General features: G+C 49.5%; 1 protein-coding gene across 1 annotated transcript in view; it reads left to right on the top strand.

The window, feature by feature from the left end:
• Positions 1-21,126, top strand: part of Fstl4 (follistatin like 4) — a 403,135-nt gene that overhangs the window by 264,006 nt on the left and 118,003 nt on the right. Inside the window, exons 5-6 of the mRNA XM_027949662.2 lie at positions 16,268-16,461; positions 19,703-19,826. Of these exons, the coding sequence (XP_027805463.1) occupies positions 16,268-16,461; positions 19,703-19,826 (318 nt within the window). The remainder of the gene's footprint in view (positions 1-16,267; positions 16,462-19,702; positions 19,827-21,126) is intronic.

Consider the following 21,126-nt stretch of genomic DNA (forward strand, 5'->3'; position numbering starts at 1 on the left):
CTACTCAAAGCAATGGAAATCATTCAGATATTGAGAGACATAAGATTGCATTTTCAAATAAACATTTTATTGAAGCACAGAACATATAGAAAAATGAATAAGTCATAAGCATATGGCTCAATGAATTTCCACAAAGAGCACGTCTGTTTAACCGGCATCCAGATCAGGAAATGGAATGTTACCAGCACTCAAGTGTCCCCAACACCAGGCTCCATTCAAGTCCCCACCCAAGCATAACCAATGTTCAGTAACCTTTTGAAAGAGAGAGTGACAATCAGAAAAGCTGCTAAAGCCAACAGTGTCATTTAGAGGAGTCCCCAGGAAAAAGAGAAAGAGGGAGAGAAGAGCAGAGGACAGAGGGTCAAATGTGGAAGAGAACCATCCAGTGAGGATGGTGGGCCACTGACCAACTGTGATGTGCTGCGCTTACAATACAAAGCAACCAGCTAGGAATTTAATCGTGTCAGTTGCAATATCGGCTTGAAACTGGGATCATTTCAGGTATTTACACCCAAAGGAAGAGAAAATTTTGGATGGGAACAATGCAAATTACTAGTGGAGTAGAACAATGAGATCATCTGTGGGCTCTCCGGCATCTTCCTGCCCTAGGTTATGCCCTGGGACACTGAGGTCGGAGGTCAAACATGGGGCATTGAAGGGCCCTCTTGACTCAGCCCAGGGTCTGGTTCCCTTCGTCCTTCCCCAGAACAGCTGTCCGGAAGAGCATTGCACAACATGGCTCTTTCTAGAATTTCTTTTCCATCCCTCCACCTGACCTAGGAGGTCCTGGCCAGTGCCAGAGCCTGCTGGGTTAGGTCAGGAGAAGGTCAGCCTCTGTTCCACAAGGAAATGTCCTCACTGATCATGACTTTGCCTCCCTGAAGGGACATTTGCCCTGGAAATTGGTTGCAGATCACTTCTCTCAATTAAAGGGCCCGGAAATCCCCATCATTACGACCTCTGTGTTTCCAGACGCTGGATGAGGTGATTAACCAAAGATGTGGCAGGAAAAGGCAGGATGTTCAGTGTGTTTGTGATAATATTTGCCCAGTAAACGGTCCTTGTACCTGAGCAGGTTTCCAACATCTCCCTCATGCTGTAGAAAATCCCGTCCTCTCCCTTCACAGCCTCCTCGATCCTTTCCCCAAGCTTTATTCCTGTCTCCTGGGGTTCCTCTGCCTGAGCTGGAAGGCCAGAGTTAGAATAGAAGGGAGGTGGAGATGAGGCAGGAAAAGCCTCCGAGAATGTGGAGCGCAAAATTCTAGGCAGGTGATAACCCAGATCCATAGACAGGACTTTAAACTCGCAATCCTCCTGCCTCAGCCTCCCACACTGCTGGGATTACAGGCATGTGCCACCGCACCCAGTCCCATAGACAGGACTCTTACTCTTCCTGGGCCTCAGTTTCCTAATCCATAAATGAGGAGCTTTGACTACATCATCCTCAAACCTTTACCCCTGCTTTGGGGGTCTGTAACCTGTGAGGTATGATAGACTGTGTCAGAGCCTCCAAGAAGTAAACGGAGTGGGAGAATGAGGTTGGGGCTGAGTGGCTGGCATGGGGCCACTGTCACTAGAATGCACATCCAGATCCATAGCTCTGTGGGCAGGGGCATGGTGACAGACAGGCAGAGATAGATAAAAAAAACTTGGAGGAAGGAGGACATGTGCATGTGGAAGGACTTGTTTTCCTGTCTGTGTTTGCCCTGGTACTGAGTGGTGTAGGCTTCCAGAAGAAATGAGACCATTCTCAGACTACTCTTTTTTTTTTTAGGTAAAAGAATATTTTAATAAATCAGAAAAACAAAAATTAAAATCATGATGACTTTAGAATAAGCTTCACAAGTTGAAAATACTATATTTTGATTATTCAGTTTTTAAATTAATTTACTTATTTTAATTAGGTATATATGACAGAAAATACATTTTGATTCATTGTACACAATTGCAGCACAACTTTTCATTTCTCTGGTTGTACATGATATAGCGCCGCACCATATGTATAGTCATACATATACCTAAGGTAATGATGTCTATCTCATTCCACCATCTTTCCTGCCCCCATAACTCCTCCCCACCTCTCCCTCCCTTTTCCCAATCAAACTTCCTCCATTTTTCCCATGCCCCTCACCCATTATGGATCAGCATCCACTTATCAGAGAGAACATTCAGCCTTTGGTGTTTTGGGATTGGCTTAACTTCGCTTAGCATGATATTCTCCAACTCCATCCATTTACCTGCAAATGTTATAATTTTATTCTCTCTTAATGCTGGTTAATATTCCATTGTGTATATATACCACAGTTTCTTTACCCATTCATCTATTGAAGGGCATCTAGGTTGTTTCCACAGTTTAACTATTGTGAAGTGAGGTGCTATGAACATTGATGTTACTGACTTAAAATCAGTATGCTGATTTTAAGTCCTTTGGGTATAGACTGAGGAGTGGGATAGCTGGGTCAAATGGTGGTTCCATTCTCAGTTTTCCAAGAAATCTCCATACTGCTTTCCATATTGGCTGCACCAATTTGTAGTCCCACCAGCAATGTATGAGTGTACCTTTTCTCTCAGCCTATTCTTGAAAAATCCCACCAGGACACTATATTTACCAGCACCATAGTGAGAAAAACAAAAGTCAAATTGAGACTCGATTGGCTTATTTAACTGATGGCTCCGGTTTTTATTAAAAGCGATTAGCATCATCAAATGGAATTTCTTGAACCCCATCATGTGAGGTAGTATAATACATTTGCCCTTCAACATGGAAGGTTCTTTTTGAAATTTTTTACTCCTGAATCAAAAGAAGCCTGAGGCAAGAGAAGCTAACTCTGCTCTGTGTGTGGGCTGCACTGTGTCAGCAGAGACTCGGGGTGCACAAGGCACATGCCCAGGCTCGGAAAAGCCTCCGGCTACAGGCACTGGCCCCACCTCTCCCAGGCCAAATGTGCTTTGAGCTCCTTCGTGAAAGAATCTAGGAACATCCCTCCCACTCCTGTCTCCGGTGGGTCCTGAATTCTTTTAAAGCATCTGAATCTCTTTCCACTCTGGACCAGGCAGCAAGGAAGCCACTCTTGGACTCTAAGAACTTATGAATATGGAGGGCAAAGAGCGGGCTGAAGCGACTTCTCAGCGTGGGAATGTAATGAGAGTTGGCCAATTCACAAAATCCCATCCAGCTGCCGCCCGAGGAGTGAACACCACAGACACCAAGCAGATAAGCTGCGTCTGGAATAACTCATTTGGCTAGGGGAGAGGGGCTTTCTGAGCACTCAGAGGAGCTGCACCCCAGTGGCCTCTCTCAGCAGCACTGCCACATTCATCTGTGGGCCACCGTCTCCTGAGCCATGGCCTGCTCAGAGGCTCAGAGTCTCTAGGTCAAAAACCCCACGTGTTCCACCTGGAACTGACTAGGTTTCTACCGCCCCCTCCACCGGCTGCCCAAATTCTGATAAGTTTCCAGTATGAACACGCCCAAGCTGTGGGGCAGCCAGGGGAAGGAGCCTCCTAAACTCCTCCGGCAACTCCATGTTGCCCAGGCAGCAAAACTCCCCAAAACATGGGTGCTCTTGAGTCGAGTTACGGTGGAGCTTTGTTTTGTTTTGACCTCGGATTTACTGTCCATCATCCAAGACAAAGAGGTTAAAAAAAATCCTTCAAACCTCAGAAAATTCCCAAGCCCTCTTAGGTCTAAAACCCTGCATGCATGGAATTCTTCTCTTAAATGTCAATTTCTTCAAGCCTACATAAGGGCAGCTTTTAGCTAGAGTCATTTTCGGAGACCATCCAGAGGTAGTGTCCCTCTAACATCTCTTCCTCTAAAGTAAATGTCCCCAAAGCTAACAAAGCTGGTGCAGGTGGAATGTGGCATTTGGATGCTCCTTTCGGGCCCTGATCTGCAGTCCATGCTTCCCTGACACCAGAGGAGGACAATCTCTGCTTGTCATCTTTAAAACCCAGGAGCTCTTTGGCTTGGCCCAGAATCTGACAGGTACTCTGTCTGAGTAAACAGCCCTGAGATACGAGGAGAAGAATAGTGCAGGCCACCCCAGGCACATGAGACACCAGCTCAGACTCTGCCCCATGCCCGTTCTCCTCACCTGCTAGCCTAGAGTGCTGTGACCTGTCCTCCAGGAGGTATCCTGGAAGGACAGAGACAGGAAAAGCCTAGTTCTGGGGGAAAGCAGATGGCAGGAAGGGAGGTGGGCCCTGTGGCACCTGTGTGGGGTTCTTGCCTCCCCAGTGGGGGTCCCTTCTTCATCACTGAGGACCAGAAAAGCTTTTTGTTCAAGGTCTGATGCCAACTGCCTTCCTAGAAGCTCCGTGGTCAAGCGTGAGACTCTGCACACTCTTCTTCCCTGAGCTTGGCCTTCACACAGGCTGTACTTACACACAGGGGTCCACAACATATCCACAGGGACACACACACACACACACACACACACACACACACACACACACACACTTTACCCCATACATACTCTGCTCCTGCCGTTCTTGACAATCACAGTACCCAGGAATGTGAAAAGAAATAAGGCCACAGATTCAGTCTGTTCATGCAATTACTTGTCTTTAACCTCATCAGACCTAAGGTTCCCATTTTATAGCAAGTCTTTTATAAAACTCACTTTATTTTCCTAAATGAATGTGTCTTATCAACAACAGTGACACAAAAGAGAAATGCAAGAAAAGTGATGAGCATAAAATAGGCCTTTCGATGTTTGGACCTGGTCACGTTCAAAGTGCAAGGTGGCCCCGCATCCACAGCCACACTGAGATCCCTGTGAATGCAACAGCTGCAGCTAGGACCTGTGTGCTATCATGGTGATTTGAACCCTCAGCTGTCATTGCTTTGGGAGGAGTGGTTCTCCAAAGCGGTGACCAATTTGTAATAAACTGATAAACAAAATTTATACTTGATAGCATAGGTGCATCCTTGAAAAGTCCTTGCTAAACCCTGGGATGGAGGAATGGAATTTGTAAATATAATATACTTTTAGATTTAGGCTAATATGCTGATAACTAGATCTTTCAATTCCATGGCTGGGACATTTAAAAACTCATGAAAATACAAGAAATAAATACATAAAATAACAACTCATGAGACACCAGGTTTGTTGAGCAGGACATTGCCACCAAGAGCAGGATCCCTAGGCTCCCTAGTCATTAAGTGCCATAAGGCTCCCCGATCACTGTGACAACCAAAAGCACTGCTACAGAATTTCACAGGGCCTCCTAGGGAGCACAGTGCTCATGTTAAGAGCATTTATGTGGATTCCCAGCATGTGCAAAAAGTCCACGTGGGAACAAAGTGCTCTCCAGGCCTGGCTCCTAAGCCTTACTCATGACTGTATTATCAGCCACTTCAAAACCTAGCCACAGCCCCAGACCCTGCTGTGTCTCTGGGGAAGCATCCCGCCACTCAGCTTAAAACTAAAGCAGCTATATACCCAGCCGTCACTGGTACCTAAGGAGCCAAAATAGTGCCATCTCAACAGCAGGATTTCCCCCCACATTTGGGGGGATGTAGTCTCCCAGCGAAGTCTCAGGACAACAATCAATAAAATTACACAGGAGGTCAGGGATGCCCCTACTCTCTTACCCCTCCACCCCTCCAACTTCCCAATCTGGTGACCATCATCTGGTCCTGCTTTTCTGGATGTAGGTGAGGAGTAACCGGGGATAGTGAACAGGGACTGGACTTCCAGACAGGGCAGTGGGGTACCTGAGCCTATAAGCAGCCAGTGGCCATCTTCATAAAGGTATACATGATTTGTTAGGGAGCTAGTTGCATCTGGGTTTTACCCTAACACAACAATAAAGTCCTTAATGCCAGGGGGGGTTTTAGCATTTATTCAAGTTTTCGAACATTACTCTTTTCACACTAGGCCCACCTGATAGATGTGCCAGTCAGCCATAAAAAGTATATGTGGATCCCTCTCTCAGGAATCCAACCAATTTTGCTTTCTCTAATAGGAATAAAAAAGAGGATTGTAAATGTCAAACAGCAGACTGTATAGCAACATCAATTGAACCAGGCGTTCATGAGCAAACGTACCATTTATCTAACAAAGGTCTGAGTGGTTTTGTTCATTTAAATTACCTGAAGCTGGGGTGAAAATGGAGATGAGGGTTTGTCCATGAATTGAGGTGCAAGTGAGGGTGGCTGTTTCCACCGTGTTGGAGTGAGCTTGATCTGCTGCAGTACCGTGCACCGGGACAAGGCAGGTACACACGTGTGTGCGTGTCCTGTCATATGCAGGGTTAAATGCCCTGGAGAGCCTTTGCTGTGCAGATTGTGTTTATGGTCCCCACGTAGGCCTTGTATCTTCAACCCAGAGAATTCAAAAGCAGCTGGGATCTCAAATGTGGACACTCCCAGGGAAAGACCAGATGGAGAGCTTGCCAACCCGATGTTGCTCTTTTGAGTTCTGAGAGGACGGGGAGCTAAAAGATGCTCCCATTTGCTTTCCCTCAGCCACCCCTGGCTGCCCTTATATCAAAAACCTGGCCCAGGAGCACAGGATCATGGCATGGCCAAATGCCGGCTGGTGACCTTTACAAATTCAGCCGTGCCTGTGAGAGCTGACAGCTCTGCACAGCAAGACAGAACCCAGCCCTGTGTCCATGCCCTCCTCTCCCTGGACCCTTGGGCTGGCCAGTTAGTGGGACCAGCACAACCCTGCTGTTCAGGGGAGCAGGGGCCAGGAAGTAAGAAGGCGATGTCTCCGGGTAGCAGCTTGGGAGAGGCACCTCCAGGTGCGGCCCAGGTTCTCTTCCTTACTTAATCTCTGGTGGGTGTCCCTTCCAGGCAGCTCCTAAGTCAAGTGAGTCTTGTTGGAAGGGCCAGATAAACGTGTTTGCTGAAGGACTGTTTCCCAGTGTGGTCACTGGCCAGAGTCACCAGAGACTCTGTTAGCATGCCGCCTTCCAGTCCTCACCCCAGACACCGTAGAGGTAAGGCCCAGAATTTGCATTTTTAGTAGGAGTCCCAAGTGATTCTGATGCAAACCCAAGTTTGAGTCCCTTATAAAAACATTCCTTGTTACTTACTTCCCCTAAAGCTAGCAGTTCCCTCCATGACCTCAGTCTGACCTGACTGAGGGTCCTCTAGGGAAAATTGGGGGACACAGATCCTTCCTTCTGTTTTGGGGGGTGGTGTGGGGGGGTGGTGTTTTAAGACCCCTCTGCCATGTGGTTGAAAGGACACAAACTGGGGTCAGGATACCCAGGTTTGAATCCTTGATCACCCCCTGGGATCCCCAGGGTCTAGGCCTCAACCCTTCCCTCTATCTAATGAGTGAAGAGGTGACAGAAGGGACAGGAGGCAAGCCAGCTCTTCCAAACTTGTGGGCAGGCACCCGTCCACTATGGGTCACCATGACTGTGTGCTGTAAGAGAGTGGCCATACTCACCCTCAAAGACAAGAGTGCAGTCCTTGCTTCTGGAAGGTGAGTCTATGGAGGAGACAGGACACAGAAAAATTCCTCAAGGCCTGAATGGTTTGGAAGTGACAGAAGCAGTTCCATGGAATTGGGCCTTGTCAAAAAAATCTAGAAGTCTGATTTGAGGAAAAAAACCTTCCAGGAAGGGTCACCTGAGGGCAAAATTTGCAGCCAGGCTTTCCAGCAGATCATGGGGAATTGGTGGAGCAAGTCTGGAGAAGCCAGTGGCCCCAGGGAAGGCCAGAGATAAACATAGACACCTGAGCAGGATGTTTGAGTCCAGGAGAGTGGCCAGGCTCCACGGCCAGCTGTGGTCACCAGGTGGCAGGACTTTGAGTAAACCTGTGGGCAAGTGTCCTGGGAATGTGAGCAGACAGTCTCATGAGTGCGTCACAATCTCCTGGATTTTCAGCATTTTGTGACTTCGTCCCCAGGACCAGGGGAACAGCATCATTTTAGCTAAAAATGTATCCAAAAAATAAGCCCATTGATTTTGGCATTTATTGTTAATTGAATTTTCCCAGAAATGGCAGCCGAAAGATTGTTAATGTTCATGAATTTACATCAAGTTAAACATCTGTTCCTCTTAAGCTAAACTCTAGCAAAGTTATGGCGGCTCATAAATTAGATCTGGGAGTAAAATACTTCTCGCTCTTTGCACAGCTTAGCGGTTTCAAAATAGACCTCAAAATGACACATTGCAACTGAGGCCCGGGTAGCGCGACCACATTCAGCTGTAATGTTGGTGCCAGACGATTATGCCACGTTTTTGCTTCAGTGGTAAAGATCGCAGCTTTGTCGGGGCAACACGTGATATTGGTTTATCAGACTGACTGGGGACATGTGGGAAGCCATGCTGCTAACATTTGCAGAAAGCAGAGAGCCTGCACATGAGCCGACTTCAAGGGAAGCCAGGAGAATGGGAGCACATCTTGCCTCTCGCTGGTCTAGGTTTTTCCCAGGTATGGTTCTAGGGAGCTGAGCCTTGGTCCCAGGCCTGCCTGGAAGGAACCATGCCACCCTGTCAGGTTAAAGAAGTCCAGTGAGTGTGGCCCAAGGGCACACAGATGGCTACTATGTGGTTTCTAAAGTGCTGGTGAAAAGACCATTTGGGGAAGAGAGTTGCTCATGCCATGTTTGGTGGCACTTCAGAGTCTGACCCAAAGCCCCCACCCCAGCACTTCCTTCTGTCCCCTCCCCTGCCCTTAGACCCTCCCCATCCTTGAAGGGGATTCCGACATTAATGGAAGATGAGCTCGCTCATGATGTCAGTTATCTGTGTTTGCATTTCCCTCTCCAGTAAGTCTGGGATTTATAGGCAGTCTCCTGAGTACAGGGCTGTGCCCCCGCAGAAAATTCCAGTATTCTGGAGATCATCAAGGCTAGGTTCTTCATTGTGGCCTTGGCTTCCTCCAAAGCCACTCCACCCTCACATGCTTTCCTGTTAATAAAATTCTCCCCATGCACAGAGGGTCCCCAGGGTCATCTTTGTGCCCATTTACTGAGCAGATCCCAGCCAAGGCATCAGGCCTTTCCTGAAGCTGTGCATTGGCAGAATATACCCTCAGGCCTCCCCAGCTGGTCTCTTTGCAGAGTTATCCAGGCTTTGTCCTGGCTAGCCATGGTAGGACGAGAGAACTAAATGTTTCATCTGCCTCCTCCCCAGAGGCATTTCCTAGAGAGCTGCCCCATGACCATGAGAGCTTGAAAGAGACTTCCCTATGCCACCTAGTATCTAAGTCCCTCTGTGGCTGACCACCTTGCCATCATCCCCAGCTTGGCCATGCCAGAGGTCACTCTGTAGCAAATCTCCTGGGTGAGGAAGAGCCCATACCCCCTGGTAAGCCCAGGGAGGTGTCTCACAGGGTAAGGCCCAGGAGCTGGGCTCCTACACTCACATTGCATCTGGAAGCTGACAAGATAGATGACACAGGACCCCAGTCCCTCCAGAGTTCCAGACCTCCATCACTGTGGCTCAGGGTGCCTGGGGTTGTTCCCTCAAGGCAGAGCCACAGGCCCTCTCCGAGTCACCTGTCTCCCCTCTCCACAGGAGTCCATAGTCATACAGGCAACGGACATTTAATGCACACTGTCTACATACAGGTACTGGGCCAGGTACTGGGGAGGCACCTGAAAACAAGGCCAATCCTGCCCTGGAGACGCTTGTTGTCTGATGAGATGCCTGACAATCTGCATTGGATAAATAAGTACCTAATGGAAGTCCAGGGAAGGGCAGTGAAGGGGGATCAGGGGCAGTGCATGAGGGGCCTCTTCAGCCAGGGGCTGGCATGTTAGAAAGGGAGGCTGAAGAGCTGGGTGAAGGAATAGTTGTAGGGGGCGGGTGGCATTTAGTTAGCGTTTCACTGCTGTGACTGAGATGACCAACCAGAACAACTTAGAGGAGGAAAAGTTTTTCTTGGCTTATGGTTTCAGAGGTTCAGTCTGTGGTCAGCCAACTGTATTGCTCTGGGCCCGAGTGAGGCAGAACATCATGGCTGAAGGGTAGGGTAGAGGAAGGCTATTCATTCATGGTAGCCAGGAAGCAGAGAGAGAGAGAGAGAGAGACAGAGAGGGAGGAGCCAGATGGAGGATATATAATTCCCAGTGACCTACTTCCTCCAGCCAGTCCCCAACTGCCTGCAGTTACCAGCCAGTTGATTCATTCAAATTAGAAATTCATCAAATGGATTAATCCACTGATGAAGTTACAACTCTCATAACGTAATCATTTCATCTCTGAACATTCCTACATTAACAGGAGCTTTGGGGGGAACACCTCATACCCAAACCATAACAGGGAGGGAACAGGAAGAACAAGAGACAACCCGCTTTCCAGCCTCATCAACATGCAGGTTCCTGAGCACATGGCCTGTCCCCCTCTGAACTGGGTTAGAAGCTGGGCTTCCTGCTGCCTTTCTGTCTTGCCCACATTCTGCCACACCCTCCCTCCCCTTGAATGGGATTCTCCAGCCCCACCCAGGCCAGAGCTTCACCTGCCTGCTACAGAATAAAGATGGCCCCTTGGGGGCGTGACCTGGCAGGGCACAAGTGGCTGATGGAATATTCACAATGTCTCCTTCACTTCCCTTTGTTTTGCAACAGAAAGTGTTCCTTTGATGGACACTTCATTCCACAGGCAGCTCCCTGCTTCCTATCTCCCTTTGCTTAAAAATTAAACGTGGCCGTGCCCATGCTCTTTGGTGTGGAGGACAGTGGCCAGAATGGGAGAGCATTAGAATCTTCATAGAGGGACAATTATTGAGGGAACTAGATTAATGAGGTGTCATAACAACTTAGCCAGATCTGCGACTGACCTTTCTCATGGAGAACGGGCTTGATAAATGTAGTTCATTACCGAGTTCTGACATGAAAATAGGATCACACTCTGGGCTCTTCAACAGGCTGATCAATATTTTATCTGCCAAAGCAGGCCTGGCCTGGGAGCAGGAAGAGCCCCACAGCACATGTGTGCTGGCAGGAGCCCGAGGCCAGAGCCAGGGCTGGCCGGGCAGGCCCTGCTGAATGGCAGGGAGCCAGGCCAGCAAGAAGGTGTTTGGACCCTACTATTGGCCTGTGAGGCTGGGCAGGACCCTGAGAGGGCTCAGAGATGGAAGGGCCCTGGGCAGTGGGAAGAAAGAGAGGGAATCCAGGACATCTCCCCTCTTCTGCTGATCCATAAATGCTTATCTAGTTGCCACCCTATCGCAGGCCCCACATTGAAGGTGACAAAGACAAATAAGCCACACCCCTACTTACTTGGAACAATGAGTACATTTCATCTGGGCCTGGGGATGCACACCTGTGATCCCAGTTACTCAGGAGGCTGAGGCAGGAGGACCACAGGTTCGAGGCCAGCCTGGACAACTTAGTGAACCTGTCTCAAAATCAAAATAATGAAAGGGCTGGGGCATAAAGAAGAATGAAATTATGTCATTTGCAGGAAAATGGATGGAACTTGAGTGAGTAAGCCAAACTCAGAAAGCCAAGGGCACAGGTTTGGTTTGGTTTTCTCATTTGTGGAAGCTAGAGAAGAAAAAGAAAAGAAAAATTTTTTAAAAAGGTGTGTGGGGGAGATCTCATGAAAACAAAGAAGGGAGACAAAGTAGGGGAAAGGAACTAGGGAAGGGAGAAGGGGGAGGAAGGGGGAAATACTGGGGAATGCTATTGACCATATTATATTGTTATATCATGTGCATGTATGAATATGAAACAGCGAACCCCATTATTATGTAAAATTATAATGTACCTATGAAAATATGGAAATAAAAGGGGACAGGGAGTATAGCTCATGTAGCGTGCATGAGGCCTTGGTTCTATACCCATTGCCACAGAGAGAGAGAGAGGGAGAGGAAGAGAGAAAGAGAGAGAGTCCTCGGTTATGGCTGGCCACAGGGACACTTCCTCTCACCTTTTCTTTATGTAATGACCTGGTAAGGTGGTGAGGGGCCTAGGGCCTCACAGCCAGTCCAAGTCCAGTGGTCTCCTGACTCCCTTGTCAGTGCTCTGTTCAGCCTGTGACAATCGTCTCTAATTGTTGGTCTCAGATAGACACAGCAGTCTATTATGACAAGGCACAGACCTCAAATCATTGTAAAGTCATGCCACCCCTGGATCCATCAGTGGGCACATTTAACTGTATTTGAGTCTGCCCTCCCCCAGGCTGGACCAGAGGGTCCCTGGCAACAGTACCTGGACCTCAGTTTAAGCCTTTACACCACGGGTTGCCCATTTTATTCTGAACACCAGGCTGGTCAACATCTATGGAGCACTAGGGAGGGGTGTTGGGGTCCCCAAGCCCATGATGCATACCCTCCAGGGAACATCCCCCTGGAGGAGCCAAGTCTGCTGAGGCCAAGGCTAAGATTGGACCCTGCCCTGGTCCAGAAAGATCACATGCCATCCCCGCAGGCACCCATCCCCCACTAACAGGGTCAGGGTATAGTGAAGAAGGTGTAGATCAGTGATATTTAGCCAAGATGAAGTGAATGAGTGAGCTGTGTAGAGACTTGGGTGAAGAACATTCCAGATGGAGGAAGGAGTCTATAATTGCAAAGCTCCCAAGCCAGAGCATGCTCCGGGGGTCAATACTGCTGAAGGGCCTTCTCCCACCATGCCCCACCTCTCAGTCCCATGTGGACTTTGCAGGTGGGTGGGCAGGGATGACCCAAGAGAAGACAAGAAAGATGTGACCCTTGGCTATTGACCCTCTCTTGCCAAAATTGAGAGGAACTTGAGAAGGGCAGGAAAAAAAGTCAGAAAATAGAAGCTAGGGAGCCCAGGCCTCGGAGTCCACATGCAGCAGGCCAGCCGCCCACGTGCACGAGCTCATTGTGCTAGTGGGCCCCTCATCACTTGAGCAGAGGGGATGGCTTAATCTCTGGCCAGCAGTGTGTTGACAGCAGCCGCCTTTGGGAGATAGATTGTGGATGATTTATTATATTTATTTATTTCTACTGATACTCATAAGTGCTTTCCAAGTGCTCTTTGATGGGCATATATTCATTTTATGACAAGACAACTGTTTGGAACTGAAAGCAGAGCAGGGAGCCTCTAGCTAAAGACTACGTCCAGCAGAGTCACGGGTACCCAATGCTTCATGTGGGTAAGCCACTCCTGTCTGACCCACAGTGAAACTGGGGACTTTGTGAAGAAAAACCTAAAACTGGAATTTGGTGGACTCCCCCCAGGCCAAGGCCTGCCTCGGGGAGGAAAGCTCACCTTCATATGGAGCTGGAAGCCACAGATTTGGAGGCATCTGCCTCTGGGGCTGGAAGAGGGCAGGGAAGGATGTTCCCCCATCCCTGCTCCACTGGCCCCCAGCCCTGTGGGATTCAGGTGACCATGGCAGGGATTGCTGGGACACCCTAGAGAAGATCAGAAATACTGGACAAACGACTTCATGATTTGATTTTAGACAAATTCCTCTCTTGTGACTCATTTTAATACAGCTGCTCCTGGGGTGAAGAAGGATTTAAGATTCTCTTCCAGGCACTCCTCCTGCATTTGCTCAGAACCCCAGTGGCCAGCAGCCACCTGGTACAGGGAAGCCCTCAGTTAAGGAAATAAAGGAGCTTGGAACTGAGAGCTGCAGGACCTGACACCCCTACTCTGGCTCCCACACTTGCCCACAGCCCCAGGAGTCCTGCCTGAGTTGCCCCACTGCCCTGTCCCACACTGCTTTGTCTCGCTGTCCCCCAGCTGACAACCTCCAGCCACTGGCCTTCTCAGACCTCCAGATATCCAGATATGCTGGCCACTAGCCATTCCTGCTGTCTGTAGCACCCTGCCCTGCTCATCCTTCTCCCACCACTCTTCCTCGTCCTGCAGGTCTCATCCTGATTATCCCCACAGGGCTTTCCTCATCCTAGCTTCGTACACTCTCCTCCAGGGACACCCAGGATGCCATGCCCTGGAAGCACCTGAATCCTCACGGGGCTGCCCAGGGCCTGGCACACAGCTCGTCAATAAGGGCAGGTGAATGATAGGAGGGGTCTGGCCTGGTCTGAGGGATCACCGATCCTGGCAACTTGAGGCACCTGTCCCCCAAAGTCCCAGGTTGACTTCTAGACGTGGCAGTCGCCAGGGTAGAGAAGCTGGAAGCACACAAGCTCACAGTGGGCTACAGAGACGTGAAAGGAGGGCAGAGCCTGCAGAGCTGCCTCAGCAGGATCCGCATTACGGCTCCCCCAGCCTGCCAAGGTGGGTGGCATTGTCCAGCTGCAGATCTCTGGTGACACAGGACCTTGAGCAGCTCAGAGGAGTCTGTGCCCCACCTCAGTCCATGAGGACAGTTGAGAGACTGGGCAAGAATGAGATGTCACAGCCCATCAGACCCGGCCTGACCTAAACTTCAGGTGGCTCTGATGTGGCAGATTCTTAGAATCTTCATTTCCAGCAGCATTTCTGAGGTGAGCCTCCTATTAACTCCAGCTGTGCACACCAGCTAGCTTCCCAGCATCTCAGTACACGTGCCCGCCCCCAGGGAAGCCAGCACTAGGTCATGCAGGGACTCCATCCCCATTCACCCCCACAGCTTCTTCCCCATTCCTATTCTATATCCCCACGTGTGGTCCATTTGCTCGGACCAGACTCCCTCCTTTTTGGGGGAGTGGTGAGGGACTCAGAAGGAAGAAAAACCCAGCAACCAGTCCCATCCTCCTAGGGACAGGAGTGTCTTGGTAGAGGGGCAAGGCCACCATGTTCAACACTGCATAGCTGCACAGACTTGAGGACCAGGTTTGCCAACTGGAAACCCGGAGAACTTCCAAGAATCAATATCCTACCAGGCAAATAAATAAATAAAATAAAATGTGTTAGCAGGGCTAGGGGGATGGGAGAGAACCATTCTTGACAGAGCATGGAGACTCCCAGGGAGCAAATAGATTGGATTATATTGAACACAACAATTGATTTTTTCCTAAACAAACATGCAGAAGGAAATGGTAACAGGCATCTGTTCCTGATGGGAATCAATTGACCCCAAATTGGAAGAAAATCTAGAAACACAAACAAATACAAGAGACTGTGTTTAGAACACCCAGGCTTGTCTAGTGAGAGGGCCGGAGGAAGAGAGGAACAGACCCGCAGATTCGCCCATCATTCTTTTCCCTTCCCACCATCTTCCCTGTTAGTGGCTTTTCAACAAATGTGGATCTAATAACAAGGGAAAGAGTAGCGACCATTCTTTGAGCCCTTACTCTGTACCAGACCAGTGCAAAGCCCTTTGTGTGAATGTTAGTTACTCCTCAAAACCCAGCACCCTGTCATCCCCACTTCTTAGATGAAGTCACTGAGGCTACAGGTCATGCAGTCCAGTGGCAGTGAAGTTTGGACTCAAACCCACTGGTCCCTGGAGCCCGTGCTCACTAGCACTGCTCTCTATTGGGTCTCCAACCCTGAGCTATATTCCCTGATGCCTTGAGCTGGTCTTGAAATTAAGGGGGAAATGACTAAGCCTCAGAAAGTCCATTCCCAGCAGCCTGGACCGGATGGTGGATTGGGCAAAGCCAGAAGCAGGAAAAGCTCCCTCCCCCGGGGAGGTGGGGAAGCAGGGCAGGAGGTACTGCACGGCTTGGTGATATCCCTGCAGACCCAGTTTATGAGCTTTGCCCTGTGTGGTGTTCATCCTAGTGGCCCGTCACCAGCAAGATAAACTATGTCGTGTCACAGTGCATCACAGGCCTCATTTGCCAAAGCACGGTGCGATTCTGATGCTGTTCAGCAAACACGCCTGTGATAAAAGGCCTAAGAGTAATGGGCTGTGTGCTGCGGATTTAATTTCATAAAGCTTCCTTTTGTTTCTTGGTCATGGACTTGTGTACACATGTTTGTTTTCAAGTAATCCAGCTCTGGGAGTGTACCTAATTACCTTAAGCAGGGCTTATTAGTCCTGTTAACTAAGACTCCCTAATCTATGAGGCCAAGTATGCAAAAGCAGCCTGTAAGGTAGGATTAAGACAAAAGTGAGCTATTACAAATGGAATCGGGGGCCGGCTTTCCTAAAGCTGCTGTGGGGCTGCCGCTGTAAATTCTGCAGAAAGAATTTTCCTGTTCCGTCTGGCACTCGCTCTCTATAGTAGGCACTCGAGAAATATTCATGGGACGGATAGACAGGCTCCCTCCGGCATTTGCATCACACGCAGCATTTATTAAATACAAATATTTGTAGTTTGGATGGGTGGACAGACAGACAAGTCCCATCTACTACAGTTGCACAATTTGCTGCACAGTAAAGGCCTGGTGACCCACTGTGAGTAGCATGATGGAGAAAATGTTCTCTCATCGAAGGACACATCTTGCTGTAACAACCCCGTCTTCTCTTCCAGGCGACACGTGCACCATGGCCGGCTATGCCCGCCTGAAGAATGTCCTTCTGGCGCTCCAGACTCACCAGCAGCCACTCCACGAAGTGGAAAACAGGCAGGACCCTGCTTCCCAAAAGCGTCTCCTGGTGGAATCTCTGTTTAAGGACTTGGATGCCGATAGGAACGGCCACCTCAGCAGCTCTGAACTGGCTCAGGTGGGTACAGCGTTCAGTGAAAACCAAGTTATAAAGGAATCCAGTTTTTCATTCAGCACCTACAGAGAAGAGACACGGAGATCATGGGAGGACAGTGGGTTGCAACTGTCTCTGTCACAGAGTCCCCAGGAGGCCACTCTGCCACCCTTCCGGGAATCTCAGAGTCTGTGATCAACACCTCTGAGAACATCTTACAAACAAAGTTATATTCATTTCCCACCAGCCGCCTTCAGCCACTGTTTACAAACACACTGTGACACTCTGCCTGGCAGCAGGCAAAACTCTCCTGCCGCGGGGCTGGTGGCTGATGTTTTAATTAGGAAACCAAACTTGTCCTCCTTGAGTCCTTTGCTTTCCTTAGCAGAAATATCAAAAGGAAGCAGTGCTTGGTTTCCAGAAAACACCTCTGGAGCTCTGTCCTGGAGGGTCCCAAGTCCTCTGCCCGGTGACAACACGATTCTTTGGTGGCCAAATATCAGCAGCCCAAACCCCAGCTTTCTTGCTTGCGGGAAGCCCTGAGTCCACCCCAAAAACACTTGTCTGGAAAAGCACTTGCATTGAACCTGTGGCTTGTGTCCCTCCCCAGAGTTGCCCCTTGGTCCGGCGACAAGCTGCTGTGAGAGTTGTCAGCATCTGCAGCTCAAAAAGCAAAGAAAGACTGACCTCGTTCCCTGGGGCCAGGGTGGGGGTCCTCATGCAGAAAGGCTGTCCTGGGCCCAGGAGTCTGCATTCCTGCTTCTGCTCTGCTGGTTTGCTTCTAAGAGCCTGGGGCCCAGGAGGCCCACAGCCAGGTGCAAAAATAAGCAAGAAAGTGAGGTCAGCATCCTGGTGCCTTGAGTGGATGGGGGCAGCTCTTCCTCAGAGAACTATAGTGGCCACCAGAGCAGAGATGACAAGGATGTGTCACCATATTTATGCCAGAGAAATCTTAACCTTGGTACAGTGACCTCATCAAGGTAGTGAGGGGGTCACTGTGAAGGACGGAGGAGGGGAGTACTTTGGCTTGGCACTGAGCCAGGCCCTTTGCCTGTGGCTAGTAAGCATGGGCAAGTCCCTTGCAATGTAGGACAGTGGCTGAAAGTACGAACTTCAGAGCCAAGCTGAGGTCTAGGGCTGCTTCCAATGTATAGGAGCTGGTGGGTCTTAGGGGATGGCCTCACTGCACTGGGCCTCCATTTCTCATCTGTGAGCCTCAAAGGGTCATCATAGGATTAAAGATATGCTTAGCTTAGTGCCTGGCACATGGGTGTTCACAACAGACAACAGTGGCCATCATCGTGGTCTTTGTTATTTCCTCCTTGATCTTTCAGCCATGCTCTGCTATAAGGTAGAGATGCCTGTCATCCCACTTCACAGATATTTTCAGATGAGGAAACTGAGATGCTAACAAATCAAGCAGCTTGCCCTAGTTGCGATCACTGCCTGAACATGAAGGAACTCAGGTGCAACCCAGGAATGTTGCTACACATTCAACTGCCCTCCCCACAGCGCCAGGTGTCTCCCACCAGGAGGCTCCATATGGTCCTCTCAAGGTCAGCAGGAAAAGCAAGCACTTGCAAAACCCAAGTGAGAATCAATGACTCAAGCCTGGAGTCGCAGGCTCCTTGCTCTCAGGCCTTCTGTTCCAGCCAGGCCCGAGCCTGCTTCCTGAGCGCACCTTGGGAATCTCAGATGACTCTGCTCTGCTCACACACACTACACCCACAGCACATGCAACCCTGTGCATCCCAAGAGGCCTGCTGCCCATGGCCTCCAGAGAACCAGCAAATCTTCACCTCAGTCAGCACTTGGCCCCTGCTCTGGCTAAGACCCTAAAGGGCAATGCCAGTGTCCCATAGGTGACCTGAGCTGCTCTAGAAAAGCCCAGGTCCTGTTAGTTACAGCTACCTGCAGGAAGAACCACCTGGTGGTTCCTTACAGTACAGGCTGTGCAGGGAGTGACAAGGGCAGGTGACATCGGCTTGCCTTGGACAGAGGCACTTGGCACCCAGCTCCATGCAGCTCCCAGGTAGCTCCCTGGTAGACAGAACCTCCTTGAGAATGTTGTTCTAATCTAGCAGAGACATGGCATGAGGCATCTGAAGCCATTAATAAGCATGGTAATTTGACTATGATTTCCTCTTTAAAATTTAATATATTTAAAGTCCATTCCATAAATCTGCCAAGCAAAGCCCAGCTAAGGTGGGCTTTCCCTTGATGCCGAATCAAAGGCACAGGGGGAAAAAAACCTGTCGGTCCTATGAAAAGTTAATCAATTTGCAATGCAGAAATAGACAAAGGGAAATTTTCATCTTCGAAAGATTGATCTCAGCCGTTATGGTTGATCTCCCTTTTATCGAATTCTCTCCCTTGCTGGGTAAGGGGTCATTTTTTTAACATTATCACATTAAATTGCCTTTAATATAACAGGGCAAGCTGAGAATGTTAAGCAAAGAGAAAACATCTTTGCCTTCCTCTCCCCTTCAAAATAAAATAAAATCATTTCCTCTGTTCTGAGATTTCCTTCTGAGTATTCTCCTGTGCTCCAACTCCAGCTGAGTGGGGAGGCCTGAAACCTCTACCCAAAGCTACCTTTTGGCATGGCTGGCCATGCTTGGGGAGGAGGGGTCTGCCTCCTGCAGCCTAGACCATGATCAGAAAAGGAGTCCATGAGGGCCCACCAGTAGAATGCGGCTCGGGCCTGGTCAGTAGAATGTAGCTACCCCTTTCTGGGGGTGCCACAGCTAGGAGGTGCTCCTCTGGAAGTGGTAGGACTGAGGGTACAGCAATGAAATACAACCATCAGCTTTGTGCTACGGGAGCCAGGGGAACCACACCAAGGTCAGCTACTCTTTGATGGGTTCCTAAACCCCTTCTCTTCTCTTTGCCCCAACAATAGCACAAGGAGGTAAGCCAAATGGCCAAAAAAGACCTTCCCATCTTGCACTGCTGGGGGTCTGTCTGCCCAGACAGGGAGAGGACAGACATGAGCTCTAGTACAGACTCTGTCCCAAACACTTTGTGACCTTGGGAAAGTCTCTCTCTCTCTCTCTCTCTCTCTCTCCCTCTCTCTGTCTCTCTCTGCCTCAGTTTCCTCATCTATAAAATGAGAGGATCAGACAAGACAAAACCAAAGAGCTTCGGGTGTTTCACAGGCCCATTGAGCTTCCCAAAGCCCCCACTGGGCCTGAGCCACTTTCCAACCATGTCCTTGACACTGAACTCAATATGGCTCTGACCTTTTACCCTCCTCACCCCACAGCACATGTTGAAGGAGCAGAATCTAGAAGGGGACTTTCTGGGGTGTACGCCAGGAGACCTCCTCCGATTTGACGACTACAACAGCGACAGCTCCCTGAGCCTACACGAGTTCTACACAGCCTTCCGTAAGTCAGGCCCCCCTATGGGGTCCCATGGGCACAGGGGCTCATGTCTGCAAATGCTCCTGCCTCACCGTGGTGATGGGCTTGGAGTCTGTCCCATTGTCTCCCCAGTGGGCTTCTTTGAGTGGTGGAAGTGTTGAGTTTGTTTTGCAACAAGCCTGAGCTATAAGAAAAGGATTAAAGGTGAATGGGTGAAAACAGAGTGGGCTCACCCTGTTCCTTTTGGGTAACGGTTTTTCTCACTGAGTGTGACTGAAGCAGAGCTGTGAGGGGAATTCTGTGACTACACATGGAGGGAACAGATGTCAGGTCTATCTTTGGGCTGAAGCCTGGCCCTACTGGGGATCAATGCCTGGAGGAAAATCCTGCAGGAGAGCTGGAGGCCTGGCCAAGCAGGGCCAGGAAACAGTCACCACCCAAGGACAATAGAGAGTAAAGGTCCAAGTTGAAGAAAGGCACAGGATCCCTGGAGAAACATGGAAAATAGGTGCTCTTGTGGCTGTGGAGGAAGTATCTGGGTGGCCCATGTACAGGGACCCTTATGCTTAACACCTGTGTGAGGATGGGCTATCTCAAGGACCTGTGACTTTGCCTGAGGTGAGCTTCCAAGAGATTACATCATGTTAACTACTGGGACATAGGCAGAGCTGGGACATCCCAGAGCTATGAGCTGCAAGAGTTATCCCCAGACAGCAAGGAAGGGAAGGGTGGTGCTGGGCCCAAACTGGGAATAAAGGGACATTCTTAGCCCCAGAGAGATGAAGAGATGAAACCCCTTTGTATTTGAGGGCACTCAGGCTCTATTTAGAGCAGGTCTTGTGAGCACCTTTCATTATGTGCCCTTGGGTGTGACCTGCAGGCTCATAGTGCCTATCTGCAGGCTCTGGCCTTGGGATCATGGGCGTGAGTCCCCCACCAGGGCACTGAGTACCCTGAGCCACAGAATCTGGAATCCTCCCTCAGCCCTTAGCTGGAGTTTCATTTTCAGAAAGGTATTCCTGCTTCACATTGATATTTCTTTGAGCTGTCGTTATTGCAAATATTCTCAAGGCCTGAGAAGGAGTTTGTGCGATTCAATGGCAAGAAGGGCTCTTGTGGCAGATGGAAGAGGTACTTGGATGACATAAGGGAGAGAAACGAGTATGATTCTTCCTGAAGGGAAATGCCCATGTGATTGATGTGGAGGGGAGGGAGAGTTTTGCAGTTCACAGCATCCTTAGTACCAAGGGCCTAATGTTTGACCCTGAATTGCAGGGCTTTGCTTGATACAATGTGACTAGGCTTGGTCTCCATCTTCCTCCTC

This window comes from Marmota flaviventris, chromosome 5 (genome assembly GCF_047511675.1).
Source record: "Marmota flaviventris isolate mMarFla1 chromosome 5, mMarFla1.hap1, whole genome shotgun sequence".
Classification (NCBI taxonomy): domain Eukaryota; kingdom Metazoa; phylum Chordata; class Mammalia; order Rodentia; family Sciuridae; genus Marmota; species Marmota flaviventris.